General features: G+C 35.7%; 1 protein-coding gene across 1 annotated transcript; it reads right to left on the bottom strand.

Moving 5' to 3' along the window:
- Window positions 1-1,314: 1,314 nt before the first annotated feature.
- On the bottom strand, window positions 1,315-20,847 carry LOC141431412 (lachesin-like). The gene is made up of 4 exons (XM_074092581.1): window positions 20,723-20,847; window positions 7,295-7,432; window positions 1,822-1,971; window positions 1,315-1,400 (listed from the first exon to the last, which is right to left on the bottom strand). The coding sequence occupies exons 1-4, from the start codon at window positions 20,796-20,798 to the stop codon at window positions 1,315-1,317; spliced, it is 450 nt and encodes a 149-aa protein (XP_073948682.1). The 5' UTR covers window positions 20,799-20,847.
- Window positions 20,848-23,607: the final 2,760 nt, after the last annotated feature.

The following is a 23,607-nucleotide window of genomic DNA, read 5'->3' as shown; positions in this document are numbered from 1 at the left end:
CGTTTTGGTATATTTATTAAAAAACGAAGAGGTGAAATATTTAGAATATAGGTAAATTATAGTAATAATAATGGTATAACAATATTTGTAACAAAATAAAATCTTAAGTTTAAAAAAATATAGGTAATTATAAATGTTATTTTGTTATTTCACGTTACAGATGTTAATAAAAAGTTTGCTAAGATATTTTACTCCACTTTGTCATCAATCTTTAAGGTTTACTCTTCGTTTAAATACAAAATGATAACGTTAAAAGACGTAAAATATGTTGGTGCTTTCACTTAAAAAGTTTTTTTTACTCTGCGTATTACGCTATATCGTGTTTTTTACTGAGTTTAAGTCAAATGTAGTACTTAGTCGCATGCGTGACTTGGGGCTATCTCAGCCTGGCCTGTGTTTAGTTTGGGCAACAATCACTCCTTGTCGGAAGTCACAAAATAGCCCTGCTTCTTGCAGGCAACCTCGTGATGTAAGATAGGTTTGATGGCATTAAGCTTACACAAGTCGTTGGTTTTTGGGCCCTTAAGGCCTCAGCGCAACGGAATCCTTTATATACAGTGTGTTACGGGCAGCCAGGCTTGTTTTAAGGGAGGTTAAAGTAACGTATTAACGTATATAACCATGACGTACTTTGGATGCTAAGAAGTTTAATCTTCCTAAATTAGTGATCGTTAAATATTCTTCAAAATGTTATATCTATTATCGATATATTTGTTTGTGAAAATGGTATGACTACTTTAAAGGAAACCAATTAAAGTTCATGATTTATAAATAAAGATTTTCAGATTTTTTTGGTGAAATGAAGTTACGTAGCGTTATTTGAACTTTTAAATAATCAAGAAATAAGTTTTGACATTAGAAAGAAGAAATTTGAGTGTACAAAGTTGACCCAAAAATAGGTTGATTTCAGATAAACTGGCCTTAACTGGTATTTTACTATACAAAACTGTTTCGAAAATGTACGAGTACCGTTTTGCCACAGAAATGAACCTGTTATCATAGTTATGTTTCACAAGGAAACTTTTTCAAAATGTTTCTGATGTGACAAGTGGCATACAATTTTACATTTTCGAAAGTGTAAAGTTTTGTCGTTTCGCTGCGCAAATGATTGTGGATAATTATTTTAGTGTAGCAAAGGTCTATAAAACAAGATGATACAATTGCATGCGAAAACTCACATCTCGTATACCAGAAAAAAACAGCATTCTAGTATCATTTGTTTTAAAGAATACAAATTTTACAGATTAAAAGCCTTAAATTTGGCACATGCACTCATGACTCAGGACATTGAGGGAAATAAAGAGCAACTCTTGCTTAGTGACTAAATTTACCTCTTTTCTTTTCCGGCGATGCGGGGACGTAGTTAACCACGGTACTCGTTGTAGGCGGAGCGGTAATTTCTAAACAAAATTATAATATAAGGCCATTGCTTAATAATAATTGCTTGGTAATTATTATTACCTATAAAGTTTTGTTAGTAAATCACATTAACAAAGTCTTGGGATACTCATTATCCCTATAAGACTGATGTTTTGACTCAGTAGTAGGTAATAAATATGCTTCTAAGTATTGAAATGTATCAAGGGACAAAAATATTCCTAGGCACTTTTGATGAGTGATAATGATGATGAGTGTACATTTGGGTTGTCAATTTGTGATGCACAGACAATATTTCTTTAGAAAATATTTTCTGTAGTACCTAAGTAGGGAACCTCTAAAATTATCAGTTAAAAAGTTCCAGGTACGGTGGTTTCAACAAAATGATTTTGTTTTATGATAATTTGAAGTCGATTTTTTTAAATATTCGTTTAGTATACATACCGTCAAGACGAATCAGCCCGTCGGTTTCTCCGAGAGAATTTTTGGCAACACAACGATACGAGGAGAAGTCTTTAGATGAGACTTTTCGTATCGTGAGCTTCATTTTCCTGCTGTATCCTTCATCACTTAAGTTTGTGATGTACTTATTTCCTGTTGGTAATAAGAAGCAAATTGAACTTGTAAGTTATTTTTTAGTATAGATAAAATATTGTATACAAGGTGTTAATTAAACAATTAAAAAACCTCAGACACCTCTAAAATATTTTTTCATTTTAATTTAAATAGTTGAACGCATTTTTTTGAATACCTTCATTATTTCAAAAAATATTGTATACAAGGTGTTAATTAAACAATTAAAAACCTCAGACACCCCGAAAATATTTTTTATCTTTAATTTAAATAGCTGAATGCATTTATTTTTGAATACCTGCATCATTTCAAAAAATATTAGTGTTTTTTGCTAAGTCAGTAATTCTACTTGATTTCTAACTCTACTCTCATAATTTGTATTTGTCAGTCACGCTTCGACGTTTTCAGCATGTTTTCAGCAGAACTGACAGCAAAACGGGCAGCATTAAATTATCTAAATAGTACGCAACTTCGCTAAAACATTTAATTGGCAAAAGTTGCATTCGTAATTTGTGACTGGGCACAATAAAAAAGGAAATTAAAAACGCAAACCCTGTAATCGATAGGTACTACTCTTGATTCTGAGCAACATTCTACTTACTAATTTCCGGTTTTCAATAAATAAATTAATACCTTGTATAATACATCCTATTCAAGAAAATATAATGTATTATATACCATATTCTGTTGTTTTCTTGGTTGCCCTGAAAAACAGCGCCATGACTGACGAAATTACTATTAATATTTAGTGCAATGTTAATATTTAGATTAAGATTTCATGTACAATTTTTTTTACACCAAATAAATTTATTCTATTCCATATTTTTCTTAGTTAGTTACCAGACTTAGTTAGTACCTAGTTCTTACGTAAGATAATTTTTATACAGTAGATAGGTATTATCATATTTAACTAAGTTTGGTCTAACATGTTTCAGAATTAGTTTACAAGTGCAAATTTGAAACTTAAAATCGATGTATTAGGTAGGTACTTCGATTTTATTAATGGATGCATTCCAACAACCGATTTAACCGACCGATGATATTTATCGAAATCGATTCACGTAACTTCCTAAGAAAGCTTGAGTAAGTGGGCTCATTTATACTTAGGTATCAAATGATCAATCTATAAGACCAATGCCAAAACGGACCAAGTGCGAGTCAGACTCGTGCACCGAGGGTTCCGTACAAATTTGTAGGTACAGATAGCGTGCGAGTTGAATGCAGTCGGGGCCTGAGGTGAAGAGCGGGAGCCTCTCCCCCGCTACCCACACGCCTCGCCTCAGTCGCCTTTAGGGTAGTGCTGTCCTTGCCTTGATAGCTATCGTATCGACCGCGTTAAAACTCATGTTGCACCCCGTATTATTTTTTGTTTCTAAAGATGACTGATCCGAGTTCGTTTCCATTTTTTTTGTTGACGGTTTAATCGAAATACGTCCATCGTGTTGAGTCACTCTACGACTACGATGGATGAAACAAATAAAAGGTTTGGTGCTAAGTTCTGTTTATATACATAGTTATGTGTTTATAGCGCGAAAGTTAAAAATAAATAAATTAGAATAACATTTCTTTTTCCAAATTTATCGACATACCTTCTGCGTGGCGATAAATTCGTCATCATTAATTCTAATAAGGTCGCAATACAATCCCATTCCTGAGCTGCATTCAACTCGCGTGCTATCTAAGTATATTTTATGTAACTATGACTATCCAATGTTAGTAGATAGATCCCTTCTCCGTAGCAAAATGTACGTAGTATTGGTCATTTTGGATGGTCATTGTTATCGACTGACAGACATTGGGCGGTTATTAACATACGACAGACAAGATTTTCAGACTTTTCTTATTGGTTGTGCTAAAAGCAAACTTCACACTAAACTTAAAGTCCCAAGGACAATTCGGGTTATCCGACATTATGTAACTAATATATTATCTACATACCCTAATAACACGCAACTGGAAACTGAGATGTAAACCAACTCACGGGTTTCAACATACAGGATCAGCCTAGTTTGGGGTCCACTGTATACCTACTGCTAAAAATGTAATCCTTTGTGTGTAATAATAAATTTAAATTTAAAATTACATTTACATTGCCAAATATGTGTGAATTTAAAACGGATTACTAACAAACTTAAAAAAACGTTATAAATAGGTAAAGAACCTTTGCACTGTTTTAGTGCTAATAATTAATTATCTTTAAAACAGTTAAAGTTATGCCAATTAACCTGTTAAATATTCGATTAAAGTTAAAGAAAATCAAAAATAACACAGTGTATACAGATCTTTAACACAATGTTCGTTGGATGACTTGGATATAAGCCGGTTGGCGGATCCCTTACAGCAAGTCCAGCACAAAATTGTCGAGACCTTTACGAATACTGTGTCACATTGAAGTTTAATCCGATTCCATTTATTTCATGTGTGTTTGCCAACTTTACGGTTCGTCGTTTTTTCGCATCGATTTGAATATACCAATAAAATAAAAACGTTTTTGAATGAAATATAATTTTTTTAGCTAGTTTTACTTATACTGTTACTGTTTATAAATTATTTTTAAAGGCTTTCAAGTACTTAAAGTAACATCAGATGTATTGTATTGTAAAACTCTTTATTGTACATAAAAAAACATGAAATTCACAGAAAACAGGATAATAAGATTTGAAAAGGCGAAGTTATCCCTTAAAGGGATGTCTTCCAGTTAACCTTTGAACGATGGACAGGATATCAGAACCAAGAGTAAGTAGACACTACGAGTACAAAGGAAAGATAAAAAAACGAGCAATGTCGGATACGCCCAGGATAGGGTTTTGTAGCCATTGCGATAAAGTGAAGTATTATTTTTCTATGAATTTTCTATTATGTTAGGAATCTTCCAAGTTTAGGTATATTTTATACCTTAGGCTGCTATTGATGTACTCTTAAACTACTAATAATTCTCAAGCAAACTTAGGCGTTAAAGTTTTCCTTGTGAGTTTGATATACTTACTACTATCACGATTTTATTCCACTACTAGCTTTTAGAGGGGGGAAGCTCGATTTTAATGAAAATTTGCTCTTTAAAATTGAATATTTCGAAAATAGATAACTGGACCGAAAAATTGTCTTCACAACTTTCAAATGATTTTAAAAGATCTATTCAACGATACCCCATACTATAAGGGTTAGACGAAAAAAAAACACTCTCCACTTTACGTCTCATTTTTTTTTACGATTTTGTCGGCATAGTTGCTTATATCGGAGCAAAATTACATCTTTCTAGTACTGATAGTCGCTGAGCAAAGGCGCAGACGAACAGACGGACGGACATGGCGAAACTATAAGGGTTCCGTTTTTGCCATTTTGGCTACGAAATCCTAAAAAAGAACCGACATTTTAAATTGCTTAATTTTCTATCATTTCATAGTCACTTTCTTGTCATTTTGATGTCAGACGTGTCAATTAACAATAAATGAACCAAGCCACCCGAACCGAGACCCTTACAGGTGAACCTTAATGCTGGAAGACATAGGTGAAATACTAAGTAAGGCTTGTGCGTAAGAGACTACGAGTACGTAGGTACCTAGGGCTCGAGTTGCTTTAGTGGTAAATAGTGTTTAGGCAGCACTTCCATGAAGTTGAAGGATATCACATGAAAAACACATCCCAACCTGCTCCGCAGAATATGTGATAAGCCGAGTCTACATGTTATTTCTCCTCCCCCAAATCGTATTTTACGGTAGTGGGCGTCTGGACTGATTCGCGCTCGTAACCGAATAAGTTAGAACTGGTGGGCTGAAGTTGTTTTTAAATGCCAGAATGTTTTGACGGATGTCCGGGCCCAAGTGAATAAAGGATGATTACTTAAAAGTTGGAATTCCTCGCGAATTCAAGGAGTTAATCAGAATTTATCAATTCTGCATTGGAAATTCGGGTTATTGTAAAATTTTTGGACTAAAATTACTCTCCAGACGGATTTATATCCTTAAAGAAGTATTTTGCTACTTAAGAATTACTCAATCAATCAGTTATGAACAGTTATGCTGATAAAATGAAAAGACGGGTTGGTTTAGACAAATTGTTAAGACTTCATTTAAAGTTTACTTGGTTGTTTAATTGATTTTAATGCAGTCTTTTCAATCGTCATTTCATCTTCAAGATGTTTGGGCGTATAAATTAAAACAATGGATATTGTAAAAGGCGTAAAGCTTTTACAATAATTACTCTTTTAACCTTTTTGTTGGTAAGTACATGGTTTTAATGTATTGCTCATTTGGCAACGTCTGCACTAATCTGATTCTGCAGACAAGGGTTCTGACTCAATTATCACGGTTTTCGTGTCGCAAGCCTCCATTTTTGTATGGGGATTAGACAATTATATCCTTTCTTATATTTTTAAAACAGCTCAAAAAATCTTCAAGCAATTACGAACGACTGTTATCCTTTGACATAAAACCAACACGCGTAAACCCTAAAGCCAAAATGAAATCTATTATAATTAAACATGTGGTTTTATTGTCGTTGTTAGCAAGTTCTATCTCAATAGAGAGATTTCATGGCGTACCTTCATTTGAGTTGGACAAAATTAAGTGAAATGATCATTCGCAGAAACATATTAGGATAATAATTTATGCGATGCCAAGTCCCTTGTGCATTCCAATTAACTCACATAAATCTCCTTAGCGTGAAACGACACCAGCGAGCATGTAATCAACCAACCATGTGGTAATATTATTTATCCAATTCCGAAATTTTTAAGTGTTTTGTCACATTTAATCACTAGTAGCTCTTTCCGAAAAAGCCGTGGTGGCCTAGTGGTTTGACCTATCGCCTCTCAAACAGAGGGTCGTGGGTTCAAACCCCGGCTCGTACCTCTGAGTTTTTCGAAATTCATGTGCATTTGAAATTTACCACGAGCTTTGCGGTGAAGGAAAACATCGTGAGGAAACCTGCACAAACCTGCGAAGCAATTCAATGGTGCGTGTGAAGTTCCCAATCCGCACTGGGCCCGCGTGGGAACTATGGCCCAAGCCCTCATGTTCTGAGAGGAGGCCTGTGCCCAGCAGTGGGACGTATATAGGCTGGGATGATGAGCTCTTTCGTGATAAGTTTCCTGTATTAATTTACTTAATACTCGTAGACGTATGAAATATGTGCGTATATGGTCAAGTGATTTTAGGCTTGAAAAAAAAAACTTTCTGCTAACTTTCTTGCGGCGAAATCTACTAGGGAATGGTCTTTCAGAAAGTATCGCTGGCTCAAAGAGACACGTAAAAGAACAATTCATTTGCGCCCTACTTTTAGAAACGTTTTGATTTTTGATTTTATGGGTTTAATTCTCGATGAACGACCCATAAAAATTGTTTACCTGATATGATCATGTCTCCGCGGTCAGTGGTCCAGTAGTTGATGGAGGAGGGATAGGCCTCCGTGTGGCACTCCAGGGTCACGTCCTGTCCCAGGTACGCCGCCTCCAGCTGGTTCGGGATCGATAGCATCGGTGGGACTGCGCACGTGACACACAATAATTATCGTTTATTAACCGTCGTCCTAAGACGACCACAATCACACCACAAACCTGCAATATTTTGAAAACATATCCCACGATACCCTATACTATGGTATAATCGAGAAAAACAAGTATCTCCACTGGTGACTTGTCGTTTCGCCGAGTTTAATTACGCAGGTTTTATTCTTATGTTACATTTAAATTATGTTCTCGCTGCTGAGGTGAAAAATTTTATGTATCACACGAGACCAAATTTTTTTTGCATCTCGTGTATTTGAATCCCTTGCTGTTCTCAGGATTCTAACCTAGAATCACTCGCTGACGCTCGTGATTCAATTATAGAATCCTTCGCTTACTCGGGATTCAAAATCAACACTCGCAACAAAAAACAACTTTGCTCTCTTGTTGCACAAATAACTATTACACGAACGTCGGCTTAGTATATTTTATAACCAATTCTTCTCAATATCATTATTATAAGTGAATTTTACTGTAATCTTATATGTAAAATTCAGTGGTGTCGCACAGTTTGAGAGAGAAATAATAGGTACCTACGCATTGCAATATCTATTGTACTGTTGGCTTTGTCGTGTATAAAAGCTCTTGGTGGATAAAATTTAAATCATTAACACATGTCCGTGTACCTATTTAGTTTTTATGTCAACAGTTGTCATGACTTACTCATTAATTCCCAACAAATATGTTAATGGACCTTAATGGACGTTAAATGTAGCACGATATCTACATATACATGACAATCAGAAATACGTAACCTATACATCTGTTAATATATATTGAAATCTATTTAAACTATTAACTAGTGGAAGTCTCCATATTCCTAAATGTTCATATTAAAGCCAATATTTCTTGTTCACACAACACATATTATATTTTAACAAACACAAATCTGACAACTCAAGACAATCAACAAACATGTAACCAAGGTTACAAACCATCGACAATAACTTAAAAGTATAAACCTCATCATCCCCCCTCAATTCTAATTCACCACAGAATAAGAATTGTTCTAAAATATTAAACAATAAAAGGTATATTAATGCCTATACTAAAGCAAAGGTTAAACATTGAAAGAAAGCCAAATAAGGAAGGGATAGGTAGGTACAAAAACATTAATTTTCATTTAACAAATTTTCATTTAACAAACCCTATCCACCCTCAAGATCAAGTGCTCTACTCATTAAAGTTTAGATAATAAGAATTTTAACTCATTATCGCAACCTGATCTATACAGGTAGCTACATAACAAAGAAGCCAGTCAATTATGTTAAGGTTTTGTTGTTTATGTCTAGTAAAGAAAAATAATATTGTCATGATTGACATATCCATTGTGATCTACTTCAAGATGTGCTTCCGCACAATAAACATCGTCTACTACTACGTGTTATATTTTATTTAAACTCTAACAGGTTATGGGCTATCAATAAAGAAGATATAACATCAATATAAAGATAAATATAGTGAATAAATATGTAAAAGTACAAAATGTAAATAATATGTAGACAAATTGAAATAAGAAAAATGAAGATGTAAAACAAAAGTCGTCGAAAAGTGTCAACTGAAAAATAAAAACGTCAAGAAAATAAAAAGAAAATGGCTTCGTCGAATTTTCCGCAACTAAAAGCTGAAAACTTTAATAATTGGCTTTACCGTGTAAAATGCGTTCTAGAAGAAAAAGGATTATGGGGTATTATACAAGAAGACGAAAATGTAAGTAAATTAAATAAGGAAGAGATTAAGAAAGCCAATGCAAAAGCCAAAAATATTATTGTTCAATGTCTCCCAGACAAATATTTAAATATAATAACAAAATGCGACAGCGCAAGGAATATGTTAGACATATTAAAAGAAATATTCCAGAGGAAGAGCGTTATATCTACCATACTTTTAAGGCGAAAGTTAATAAACCTAAAACAATCACCAGACCAAAAATTAGAAAACTATTTTGAAAATTTTGACAGTATAACCAGTGAATTGGAGTGTGCTGGAGACTCGTTAACAGAACGAGACAAAATCGCTTATCTACTAATAGGCCTACAAGAGAAGTACGACCATGTAATAACTGCCATCGAATGCAATACGGGGTTCCAAGAAAGTACGTTAAAACTAGATTTCGTGAGAGCTAGACTACTGGACGAAGAGTTAAAAGTGCAAGAAATGCCAACCAACAACAGTCAGGATACAGCATTCGTTACATGTTATACTTGCAAAAAACCAGGACACCTATCAAGAGACTGCTACAAGAATGTCTGGCATAGCCGAGGTCGCGGACGCGGACGAGGAAGAACGAATAACCGTTACCAAAGATATTCACGTCATCCCAACCATTATGGAAACATAGCATTCGAAGAAACCGGACAAAAGCATTTTAATTTTTGGACAACAGGAAAAATCAAAGAACCATCAAGACCTACGAACGGAAACATAGAATGGGTAATCGATTCAGGATGTACAGAGCATATGATTAACGAAGATTACGAAAAATGTATGACCAACGTCAAAACTTTAGAAACACCGATCAAAATTTACATCGCAAACGGAGACTACCTGATGGCCGAGAAAAAAGGTTGCATATTAATGAAATGTAACGATGTGACAATAAATTTAGAGTCGTTGATTGTCAAAAATCTATCCTTCAATTTAATGTCAGTGAAGAAAATGGTTCAAAATGACTTTCACGTAATTTTTAGCAAACAAAATGTAAAAATAGGCAGGAAAAATTCTAATATCTATGTGTTTGGTTCTTGCATAGGTAATTTATTTCTATTAAATGCCGAAATATGTTTAGCGACTTGTAGCGCAGCTTTAAGCGACGACGACTTGTGGCACAGAAGATTGGGTCACCTCAACCGAAGAAGTCTACATTGGATGCGGCTGCCGACTAGCAACAAACCCTGCTCTCCTTGCATGATGAGTAAGGCGACGCGATTACCTTTCGTACCTGTCAAGAGGCCACGTTCAACTTACATAGGTGAGTTAATACACACTGATATTGCAGGTCCTCAACGTACACCTGGTATCAACGGAGAAATATATTACCAAGTAATAATAGATGATTTTTCACATTTTTGTTGTACATATCTTTTAAAACGTAAAAGCGAAGCCACTGCCAACTTAATCGAGTACATTCGGAGATTAGAGATAGAATACGCAACAAAAGTAAACAAATTACGATGCGACAACGGCGGAGAATTCAAAAATAACTTTTTTGAACATTTTTGCAGAGAACGAGGAATAAGAATCCAGTATACACAAGCGTATTCGCCACAACAGAACGGTGTGTCAGAAAAAATGAACAGAAGTTTGATGGACAGGGCAAGGACACTGTTAGTAGAAACGAATTTACCAAAATATCTGTGGGGTGAAGCAATTTTATGCGCAACCTACCAAATAAATAGATGCCCTTCGACAGCTGTAAACTTTAAAACGCCTGAAGCCATTATGAGAGGTAAGACTGACTTATCGAGATTACGAGTATTCGGTAGCAAAGCCTGGGTAGTAACTATGCCCAGAGGCGACAAACTAGAAAAACGAGCTAAGGAAATGCGAATGATTGGATATGCATCAAACGGTTACCGCTTATGGGATCCGAAAGCAGACCTTATATTAATATCTAGAGATGTACGATTTGATGAAAATGATTTTGTATATGAAAAAAATATCAAAGAACAGAATGATCAGAGAATAAGTAAACAGAATGATGACGAAGATGATGAAATAGAACAAAACTGTAATAAACAAACTACGAATGAAGAGGAGCAACCAATAGAACAAGATACAAGCGACGAAGTACGAAGAGAGGCACAGGAAGCACCACAAAGGCCACAAAGAGATAGGAGGCCACCACCTCGATTCGAAGATTATTACACAGCAGAAGAGGAAATGTATGATGCAAATATAGCATTTTCTCTAATAGCGGACTCAGACCCGCGTAGTTATAAAGAAGCTGTAGACAAAGGAGAAGAATGGAAAAAAGCAATAAATGAAGAAATAAAGTCACTTGAAGAGTTGAATACCTGGAAAGAAGCCGAATTACCTAGAGGAAAGAAAGCCATAGATACAAAATGGATATTTAAGACGAAACAAGATGGAAGAAAGAAAGCGAGATTAGTAGCTAAAGGTTTTCAGACGGATAACATTCACAATGTTTATTCACCTGTTGCAAGAGTATCGACAATAAGAATGATGTTTAGCCACGCAGTACAAGAAAATTTCCTATGAAACAACTGGATGTTCAAACTGCTTTTTTGAATGGATATCTGCACACAGAAGTGTACATAAAGCCACCAGAGGGCGTTGAGGTTTCAGCGGGAAAAGTATTAAAACTACAAAGATCGTTATACGGATTGAGAGAAGCTCCAAAATGTTGGAATGACCGATTTCATAATTATATAGTAACACAATGATTTGAACAATCGAAATATGATTTCTGTTTGTACTACAAAGCCAACGTATGGCTACTTATTTGGGTTGATGACATTTTAATAACGGGAAAAACTACAGAGATAAAGAAAACAATAGAGAAGCTGAAAGAAGAATTTAAGATAAGAGATTTGGGTGAAGTCAGAGAATACTTAGGTATGGAAATAAAAAGAGAACATGATAAGCTGAAAATTAGCCAAACTAAATTGATTGAGAAAGTACTAGAAAAATTTGGAATGACAGATTGCAAAGGAACACAGACGCCTATGGAACAAGGATCTCCAATCAAAGAAGAAGAAACTGTAATTGATGTGCCTTATCGTGAGTTGATTGGATGCCTTATTTACATCTCCACAGTCTCACGCAGAGGCGGAGTACGTGGCAGCAGCCATGGCTACAACGGAACTCGTCTATTTAAAAGGTATATTATCTAATTTTGGCTATAATGATATTAAATCGTACTTACACATCGATAATCAAAGTGCTTTAAGAATGATCGACTGTAACGAAAACAGTAACAGAACCAAACATATTGATATAAAATACCATTTTATCAAAGATTGTTACAATAAGAACATGTTTAAAATGTCATACGTTCCAACTAACGAAAATATCGCAGATATATTCACTAAGCCATTGGGCAGTGTGAAACACAATTATTTTGTAGAAAAACTTAAAGTATTGTGAGTTTATTTAATGCTGAAGTGTCAATGTTTATGTTAGTGTAGTTAGTTAGTACTAGTAATGAAATGAATAATAGTGCTGTGTATGTTTTATGAGTCTGTATATTTGTATTACCCCTGTTAATACTTAATGATTGCAATTTTAACTGAAGTTAATATTGAGGGGGGGGTGTTAAGGTTTTGTTGTTTATGTCTAGTAAAGAAAAATAATATTGTCATGATTGACATATCCATTGTGATCTACTTCAAGATGTGCTTCCGCACAATAAACATCGTCTACTATTACGTGTTATATTTTATTTAAACTCTAACAAATTAAAGCCTAGTTTTTGTACAAAATAGTTGTGCTTCAGTTTTCCTAAAGCCTTTGTCAAAATATCTGCTGTATTTTCATTCGTGCTTACATATTTTACAATTATATCACGTTTATTAATTAAATCCTTGATGAAATGATATTTTATATCAATATGCTTAGACCTCTTACTATTTTCATTTGACTCCATTAACTTAATCGCACTTTGATTATCAACAAGTAACATTGAACTTGAAGGACTGTTAAAATCTTGCAACAAACCCTTTAAAGAAATTAATTCTGTACATGCTAGAGCCGCAGCTACATATTCGGCTTCGGCTGTTGATAAGGCGACTACGTTTTGTTTCTTACAAAACCAGGCCAACAAGTTATTTCCAAAGAAAACAGCAGAGCCACTCACGCTTTTCCTGTCTTTTTTGTCACCTGCCCAGTCAGCATCGGTATATGCAACTAAGTTACACCTGCTATCCCGTTTATATACGAGAGATTTTGACTTCGTTTCTTTTAAATACCGCAAAATACGCTTAGCTGCTTTCCACAGTGATAGAGTGGGCTCATCCAAAAATCTACTTAAGAAAGATACTGCGAAGCAAATATCAGGTCTACTTGAAGTAGCTAAGTATAGAAGACTACCTATAAGCTCACGATATGGTTTATCGAAGGTAATGGGTTCATTGTCATCTGTTGTGAAATTTACTTCCATCGGCGTCTCCGCTCCTTTGCAATCTGTCATATTGAATTTATCAAGCAATCTATTTATTGCTGATTCTTGAGAAATTGAAATTGATTCTGGCGTTCTCACAATATCTAGTCCCAGGTAAGTACTCACCTCTCCAAGGTCCTTAACATTGAATTCAGTTTTTAGAAAATCATGTGACTTATTCAAGTTTATTGTACTTTTTGACATTAGAATAATATCATCAACGTAAACTAACAAAAATACACCTTCCAAAACGTATAAACAGAAATCATGTTTCGACTGTATAAAACCTTTCTGGATTAAAAAGGAATGAAGTCTTTCGTTCCAGCATTTAGGTGCTTGTTTTAACCCATAGAGCGATCTTTTTAGTTTCAAAACAACACCCTTTTCCACTTTTACTCCTAAAGGCGGTTTTATATAGACATCTTCCTTTAAAAAACCATTTAAAAAAGCCGTTGGAACATCTAACTGTTTCATATACATATCATTTTGTAATGCTTGGCTCAGCATCATACGAATTGTAGGCATACGAGCTACTGGTGAATATACATTAAATAATGTTTCTTCTTGAAAACCTTTCGCCACTAACCTGGCTTTTTTTGTGCCATCCTTTTTAGTAGTGAATACCCATTTGGTATCTATAGCCTTTTTATCTTTAGGCAATTTCGATTCTTCCCAGGTTCCCAAACATTTAAGTGAGTTTAATTCTTTGTCTATGGCATTTTGCCACTCTTGACCTGTTTCAATAGCTTCTTTGTAGGAACTCGGATCACCCGTACACAAACAGTAGGCCACATGTGTTTCAAAATCTTCTAATCTTTGCGGAGGCTTGACAATTCTGCCACTTCTTGTTTTTACCACATGATCATTCGTAACATCGTTTCTCTCATTTAAAGTTTCTCCAGTACAATCTTCAAATATTTCTTCTGATTCCGTATTTCCTTCATCAACATTCGTACTATCAATGATAACCTCTTCTCCATCTTCAATATCTTGTTCAGGTTCAGTAAGTCTTTCATTATCTTGTTCAGATTCAGTAACCCGATTATTATTTTCTGAATTCATTTCTGAGATACTTACTCTTTGCCACTCTTGTTCGTTATCAGTTTGATTAGTTTCGTTGTATATAATATTGTCTTCATCGAATCTCACATCTCGTGACACAATTATTTTGTTGTTTTTAGGATCCCATAAATTATAGCCTGTCCTACTATATCCAACCATTCTACATTCACATGATCTTTTTGAAAGTTTATCAGGTTTAGGTAAAATGTAAGCCCACGCTTTTGCACCAAATGCACGTAGTTTTTTTAAGTCTCTTGTCCCATATAAAACTTCACAAGGAGTTTTGTAGTCTATAGCCATAGAGGTACAACGGTTTAACTGATAAGCTGCACATTTTATAGCTTCACCCCACAAATTTTTCGGTAGCTTAGTTTCAACGAGCATAGTCCTTGCTTTGTTATATAAACTTCTATTCATTCGTTCGGCAACTCCATTACTAGCTGGTGAATATGGTAAACTATATTCTAAAGCTATACCTTTCAGGTTACAAAATTGACGTAGATTATTGCAGGTGTATTCACCTCCATTATCGCATCTGATCCTTTTAACCGTTTTCTCAAGTTCGTTTTCGTATCGACGGATATAGTTAATAATATTCTCGACGGCTTCAGATTTTCTTTTTAACAAAAAAACTACACAAAAATGGGAAAAATCATCTATAATTGTTTGAAAATAGATTTCACCCTGTATAGTCGGAATGCTGGATGGACCCGCTATATCACTATGTAACAGTTCTAAGACCTGACGTGACCTAGGTCTCTCTAGCGGTTTGAACGGTAACCGTGTTGCCTTACCTTTCATGCAGGCATTACATACATTGTCGTTAAGAGGTAGCTGTAGCCTTTGTAAAGTTTTAGAGCTGGTATGTCCTAAACGTCTATGCCATAACATGCCGTCTGCCGAATACATAGCCGCGACTCCATCCTCTGTTACAATTTCACCCTGTAAAATATAAAGTTTGCCATTATTGTATGCCCATATATTAGATCCATTATAAAAGGTAATTTTTGCATATTCATTTACAAATACGATTTCGTTTGGTTTTTCCAGTAATTTTCGTACAGATAGAAGATTGTAGGCTAAATTCGCCACTATAAGTTCCTCGACTGTAAACTTAACGTTACCACATTTTATTTGTAAATTGCCGCTTTGATATGCAAATAATTTTTCACCATTAGCCGTGTTAATTTTTATGGGATGTTCTAAATTTTTAATATTAATCATACGACGTGTATAAGTATCAGATATAAAATTTTGTGAGGCACCTGAATCTACTACAAAAGAAATTGATTGATCAAAAGATGCCTTACAAGTTAAATTAAACTCTCCATCAGTCATACAGCCCACTTCCTCTGTGGTTTCTTCATGGAGTATTATTGCATCATCCCTCGATGTACATGCTCTATTCGCACCCCGAATGCGTCCTTGTACTCTGCCACGACCCCGTCTGTATAGTTCACCACCTCGGGCAGAAGCTCCCCGATGAGAAGTATAATATTGTCTATTTTGTACATTTTTGTGACAATATCTTGCAGTGTGTCCTTTTTCATTGCAGTTCCAGCACTCTATATTAAATGCACTATCCTGGCTTGGTGCAATCATGTCATCCAGTCTAATTTCTGCATCAAGTAGTGTCCTTTTTGTCTTTTCCAAGGTCAGTTCTTCATTCATTGCTTCTAAAGCTGTTGTAACATTATTGTATTTACCGGGTAAGGCGAGTAGTAAATGTATAACTTTATCAGATTCGTCCATTTTTGACATAACTTCAATGTCACTTACCAACTTGTCAAACTTCAAAAAGAAATCTTGCAATTTTTCATTGTTTTCACATTTCAACTCGATTAATCTCTTTTTCAAATTATATTTATTCATAATACTTCTTCGTGTAAAAATATTTTCTAAAGAATTCATCATATCTTTTGCACTTTTGCATCCTTTCACAATTTCCAAAAAATATCTCCTATGCATTGTACTATTAGCGATCTCGCTTCTGCATCCTTCATTTTATCTTCCTTCTTTACATCAGCACAGGCCACTATATCACCAAGACCTTTCTCTTCCATTAACAACTCCACTCTAAACTTCCAATTGTGAAAATTGTTTCCATCTTCTAAACGACAAACCACGGTTTGTATTTTCGATTGAGCCATATTTTGTTCTTGTATGCCTTTTTCTCCAGTAGCAAACTTTATTTATAGTGCTTCAATAAAATTTTACATGATTTATGAAATTGTCAAAAAAAAATAAAGATCGTAAATTTGGTATTTTATCACTGAAAAATGAGGAATATAGGGCGGCCCATAACCTGTTGAAATCTATTTAAACTATTAACTAGTGGAAGTCTCCATATTCCTAAATGTTCATATTAAAACCAATATTTCTTGTTCACACAACACATATTATATTTTTAACAAACACAAATCTGACAACTCAAGACAATCAACAAACATGTAACCAAGGTTACAAACCATCGACAATAACTTAAAAGTATAAACCTCATCAATATAGATTAAGTATAATATTTAATTCAGAAGGCGCGTCGCTGGTTAATCGAGTAAAAATTACGTGAACGTTTTACGTATGTTGGAGATGAAGAGAGTCGCGAAGCGTCGGGAGCGGGAGCCCGAGAAGCGGAATGTGAATTAGGGGAAGACAGCGAGTCATTGGTTTCGGAGGCGAACGAAGGAGGGCCGCGGCGCACGGCGCGAGAGATAGTATCGCCATTATCGCGTCCGTACCGTATTCACGTCAGCATAATGCTCTAATTGGGCGCAATTACGGCCGATCCGGCGGAAGGCGCCGTCAGGTAGAGACGCCGTGTCCTCGTAAATACTCGTTAACGACGCCCGCCCGAGAAAAATAATATTTCTGAACGCTGACTCCCGCCAAAAGAAAACGACGTGAAAATGCTCACGTACTTACCAACGGAAGAATTTGAGGCCAAGTTAATGGGGCGGGCAAAATGTGCGGGCATTTTCTTTCTTCCTGATGAGGAAGTGATATTGGTACAATTTGCTTGGCTGCTGTTTTACGACCGACATTCGGGCTGAGTGACGCGCCGGGCTCTTTATATCAAACGGTTAATTGATATTTATCTCACTTCGCGATTGCGACCTCTGCCATCCAGCTAAATGGTGAATGAATCTCCGATATTAAATTATACAACTCATTTGTATTACCATGCACATGTACAGGGTAGGACAAAGTTATTTAATTAGCACTCAAGTTTATTTGACAGTATAAATTTTGTGCTACATAAATAATTCACAAGAAATTTGGCGACATTTCATATTCATTGATGTAAATAGTTGATAAGAATTTTCATTCTTATAGGTACTGCAATTTTGTTTACTGCAAGTGATTGTTGTGTGAGACTTAATAAGTACTAATAGTAAGAGACATGGACTTGATTGTATATATATGCAGGTTTTAAAGGAGAAACTGAATTGATAAGTAAAGAAAGTTTCATTTAAGCTATAGCGTTCAATAATTATCAAAGTTAAATGCAAGGCAATCTTCATTATATTATTTATTTAATCAAAATCAGACGTTAAATAAATGAATACATATCATGGGACACCTGATACCACATGACCTAGTCCCAAACTAAGCAAAGCTTGTACTATGGATACTAGACAACGAAATAAACATACTTATATAGATAAATACACACTTAAATACATATTAAGACCCGAGAACAAAACATTCGTATTATTCATACAAATATCTGCCCAGGCCGGGAATCGAACCCGGGACCTCAGGCTTCATACTTAGTCAGGTTCTCTAACCACTTGGCCATCAAGATATGTTTCTTCTCATTCCAGAAACAAACGTACAGAAAAATCTATGAGACGTATGATAGTTTTTTGCAAAAAACAATTTACCTATTATAATTTTCAATAGACCTCATTGTTTAAATGGGTTGTAACTTCTTTAAACTGTCATTTCTGCCAGCAAATTTAATTATTTGTCTACTGAATTAATAGACCAGCGACTAACTTTGAAATAGAACTGTTCTTTGTTTACATACAAAAAAACCGGCCAACTGCGAGTCGGACTCGCGCACCGAGGGTTCCGTGCAAATATTTTCATTATATGCTGAAGTAACTATAAATGTATGCTTTTCGCAATTTTTCCTTTATCTGTGCTATAAGACGTTGCTTCATATCAAATTTCAAGATTCTGAGTTCACGGGAAGTGCCCTGTAGGTTTTGATTCCCTTGCGAGTGTCGAAAATTTGCAGCATAAACGGCTGTATCTTTTGATTGCGGGCCAAGAAGAAGCCAACGGGCTTAGAAGTTTGATTTTTTCACAGCTCCAAGGAACAGTAGACCTGAGTATGAGTATTTGATATGAATTTCAGCTTGATAGCACCACGCGTGTCTTGACAGACAGACAGACGGACAACAAAGTGATCCTATAAGAGTTCCGTTTTTTCCTTTTAAGATACGGAACCCTAAAAAGAAGTTCCGTTGCGGATGCTAAATAAAAATTTAGTCGCTGCACTTATTATTTCCTATTGTTTATTGGATATCTAGCCTTCGCCATAAATGTACATATGAGTCAATTGTTGCACAGAACAATAATAACCGATTCTAAATTTGGTAAACACAATATCATGTGCCTAATTAGATTGCTGCAAACGACTTTTCGTGTGAGCAATTAATTGACAATAGAGCCGAATACTAATGAAATTTATTTTCTAGATCATGCTTTGATGTCAAACAAAACAATTCCGTTTGGTAGGAAATGAATAAAGTAATTAATTTAATTCAAATGAACGATTAATGAGGGAATGCTTTCTAATTCTAATAAAATAATATCTGCAAAAATAAGGAGATTTTTGAAAAATAGAACCCAGAAAATGCTCTATTTTGCAATCTTGAATTAGGAAGCGCTTATTTTAATACCATGTTCAACTGTATGTTTGTATACATAAACGGTTAACATTTCACTTACAGTTTTCTTTATCACAATCAAATTTAAAATAAGAATGCCTGTCAACCTCGGGGTGAAATGACAGTATAGTGATAAAGCGTGGCCTAGGCTATTTATGTCTTAGGGCCTCCACTAACTCGCGCGGGTGTACGGCGCGGGTCTCTGCTCTATTGGAACAGCACGCCAGCGAGTCAGTGGAGGCCCTTTAGGCATGTTAGTTTAACGTTTGTCCACATAAAACATTGGTTCTCACATGGTTCTCACCTTGTCTCACTTTATCCTAGTTGTATGTAAATAGTTCCTTAGATCACCAACAAACTCAGAAAATAGTTACTTCCTGATGTTCGTGTTCATATTTACAGTTTTTCCAAATCAAAAACTAAAGATTCGCAAATAAAATATTTTTTACCTGGTCTGTCTCGAAAATGCATTGGTAGGTACACTGTATATGCGTTTAAGTTGGGGGCGGTGTTATCACCTACATCAACAATAGGACAAATCCCGAATGGCGAGGGAACGAAGGGTTCGATTTCTGGTTTAAGCGATTGTTTTTTTTTCAATGTATTCTAGCGACTGTAGGCAGTGGTGGCGCAAGACTTAAATTTGGCGCGGGCAAGATAAATTTTAATAATAATTGGAGCATACAGTAGCAAACACAAAATATATACATCTAAGTATATCTATATTACTGTTTTTGCAAGGCCCTATGATGGCACACTACACATTAGATGACGGATTTCTAAATGTGCCAAAAAACAAGAAACATTCGAGGCGCGAGGCCTCTTAGACCGCGAGGCCGTGGGCAGTGGAGTGGCCCACGTCGCCCACGATTTGCGCCGCCTCTGACTGTGGGGTTAACAAAAACAAAAAAAAAACAAAGAAAATTGTTAACAGGATACATTTTCTTAACTCAGCCTCGACTGCAGATTCAGCGCTGAGTTTGAATAATAATCACAGCCATTCACAGCTTTTCCGCGTTAACTCGTGGACGTTACACTGGAATGTGGTATCGTCGTTGATCAACGTCGAAGTCAACGCACGACTGACTTCGAGATACCTGACTCCGTATAATATTTACGAGCATGAAGTCTACAGACGAGGTCAAAGAATACTACAGCAGACCTTGGTAAAGCTGTAAAAATACTTACATTGCACCATGAGCATGACGCGTTTGCTGATAGAAGGAGGCACGCCGTTACTGGCAATGCACAGATACGCTCCCATGTGCAGTCGTGAAACCTTCGATATTGTCAAATTCTCCCCGTCCACTACGTTCACTGTGTACAAACAAAAGAGGTGAATCTCGGGAGTAAAGAGAATAAACATAAGCATAGGCTCTAACGGTAATTCCGATATTTGCTTACATAATTACATAATAATCAGGGGTCGGACAAAAAGTGCCGATGACGTCTAACCACTTATAGGATGATTTTAAATAGTATTTTTGATTTTCATAAACAATTATCACTTATCATTTATCAACCTCTTCATTAAACGATATGAAATTTATTTTATTCACTGAATTCCATTGATTTATTGACGATTATTTTGTTACTTCATTAATGCTACTTTGTTACTACATGTCACACGGAAGTTTAAATTAAAACATCATCTTGTGTGCAAGATTACGTATATAATAATATCACACCTGGGACTTAATCATGACGATATATTGCTAAAGTGTAGGATATCAAGATTAACCGCGTGCAATGACCGCGTGAGCTTTTCGAACTTGATTTTTTGTTTATGTCTTGTTGTGTAATTTCTGTTTTCATTGCCATTTAATTTAAGGGGGTTGCTCTTCCATACAAACCTACGGACACCCCGCATAGCTTCCACGGACATGTTTTCTTAGAGGATTTTTGAGCATAGTAAATTATGGATATGCTCTTCAAGCAAAATCCAAAAAAAAGTAACTTTATTGCATCAAAAAGTGCAGCGTGATGCAGTAAATTTTGATGCATTTTACCATTGTATGAGTACAACTGACAGTGTTCGCAGCGAGCATGTAGTGACATCTTATATGGGTGCGTGAGTCAATGTCACAAAATCAAACTATTGTAAATAGGTATCGACTATTTCGTGTGTCACGTGACCATCACCTTTGGCTCAGATAATACGACAACTAAATGAAGAAAGCATTAGATCACTGAGAGATCAAGTTCAAGTTTCTGAGTCTAGTATCTACTTTTTTTGTTTTAAATCTGTTATTTTTGTAAGTTGAAACGCCTAAACTATATTTCTGATTAATGCAAGGACGCAAACTGTAAGTAAGACGAAAAATAGGTAAGTTACTTTTAAAATTGTCATTAAAATAATAATTATTTAAGTAACAGACCCAGTCCTCGGCAAAAATTATAACATTGCATACTTTACAACATTATAATGCGGTGCTTCGATCTAGGACAAGTGGTTTAAATTCAACTTACAAATTCTGAACAGATATTAGTTATTTACTCTTACGTAGACAGTAGCGCCACTAATTTATATAAAGCATATTTATTCTCACAATAAAAGGTGCTAGGTGTAATCACTAAACTAATTAGTTAAAAAATAAGGTCTACATTCAACATACATTGCATGTGTATGTATGAATATCAAGTTTACAGTGAGGCTCAAATAAATTCCTACATATCACGGCATTTTTACGGCCGCTAAATCTAGGCTCGGTGAATAAAAGGTTTTCACAATCGAAGTAGTTTTCGTACCTTTTTTATTATTATAACTGGCTAGATAAGTAAAATTTAAACGTCATTATAATACATTTTTGTCACAACGTCAAGTCAATGAGATTGATATTCAAAAGCAATAATGTTTGAATAATTATGGTTTGAACACAAATCAAGAAGTCAAAAAGTTGGCGGACGAGAGGAAATTAGCAAGAGTGCAACTCTTAAACTATTTATGTATGTACGATTCGATGATGAAAAGAATACCTATGTAATTGGATACACGGGTATGTTTATTTTATCATTTTTGTCAGAAACATTAATATTTGTTACAAGAACACCAGAGGCAGGCTGTAAGAATTTAATTCCTACTGGGTGGCCAAAGTATGGCTTATCGTGTGTACCAAACTTGTGGTCTGCAGCAACCTACTACGAAAACATGCCAAATTTCCCTAACTCTTAGTTGCGTCGTGAACATTTTCACTCCATAGAAGTAAGTCGCTTCCCACCGTCTGTCTGCATATGTACGAGTATGTACTGTATGTACTCTATTATGAAGTGATTCAAGATTTTTTTATTTTATTTATAAGTGTGAGAAACGGCAGGGGTTATGGTTTTGGAGCGTATGTATGGTCATTTCTTTCGCACGCTATGCAACAAGGCCTTGATGCATCTTAGCAAACAACAAGACAAGAGCAGAGACAAGAAAATAAGTCTTTGTTAGGAGTGACACAGGTTGTTAATTTTATGCGTATGTTAGTCTGTCTGTGTATCTTTCCGTCGGCCCATCCGTCCGTCCGTCTGTCGATCCGTCCATCTGTCTGTCCGTCTTTCTGTCTGTCTGTGTTTCGAAGTGAACACTACATCATTATTGTCCAGTGATGACATATGGATCCGAGACGTGGTGCTTTACTTAGGCCTTATAAATAGGCTCAGAGTTGCTCAGCGAGCTATGGAGAGAGCTATGCTTGGGGTTTCTCTACGGGACCGAATCAGAAATGAGGAGATACGTAGAAGAACAAGGGTCACCGACATAGCCAAGCGAATCAGCTCGTTGAAGTGGCAATGGGCGGGCTATATAGCACGGAGAGCGGATGGCCGTTGGGGCCGAAAAGTTCTCGAGTGGAGGCCGCGGATCGGCAAGCGCAGCGTAGGACGTCCACCAACAAGATGGACGGATGACCTGGTTAAAGCCGCAGGTTCGCGGTGGATGCAGGCTGCTGCCAGTTGAAGCAACTGGAGGTCTGTGGGTGAGGCCTATGTCCAACAGTGGACGTCCTACGGCTGAGATGATGATGATGATGATGGTGAATAAAGTTGTACCAACTGTACTTTAGTCGAAAATTTTACTATGACCTTTAAAA

Source organism: Choristoneura fumiferana, chromosome 9 (assembly GCF_025370935.1).
Source record: "Choristoneura fumiferana chromosome 9, NRCan_CFum_1, whole genome shotgun sequence".
Lineage (NCBI taxonomy): Eukaryota > Metazoa > Arthropoda > Insecta > Lepidoptera > Tortricidae > Choristoneura > Choristoneura fumiferana.
This window is presented reverse-complemented; position numbering and strand designations above follow the sequence as displayed.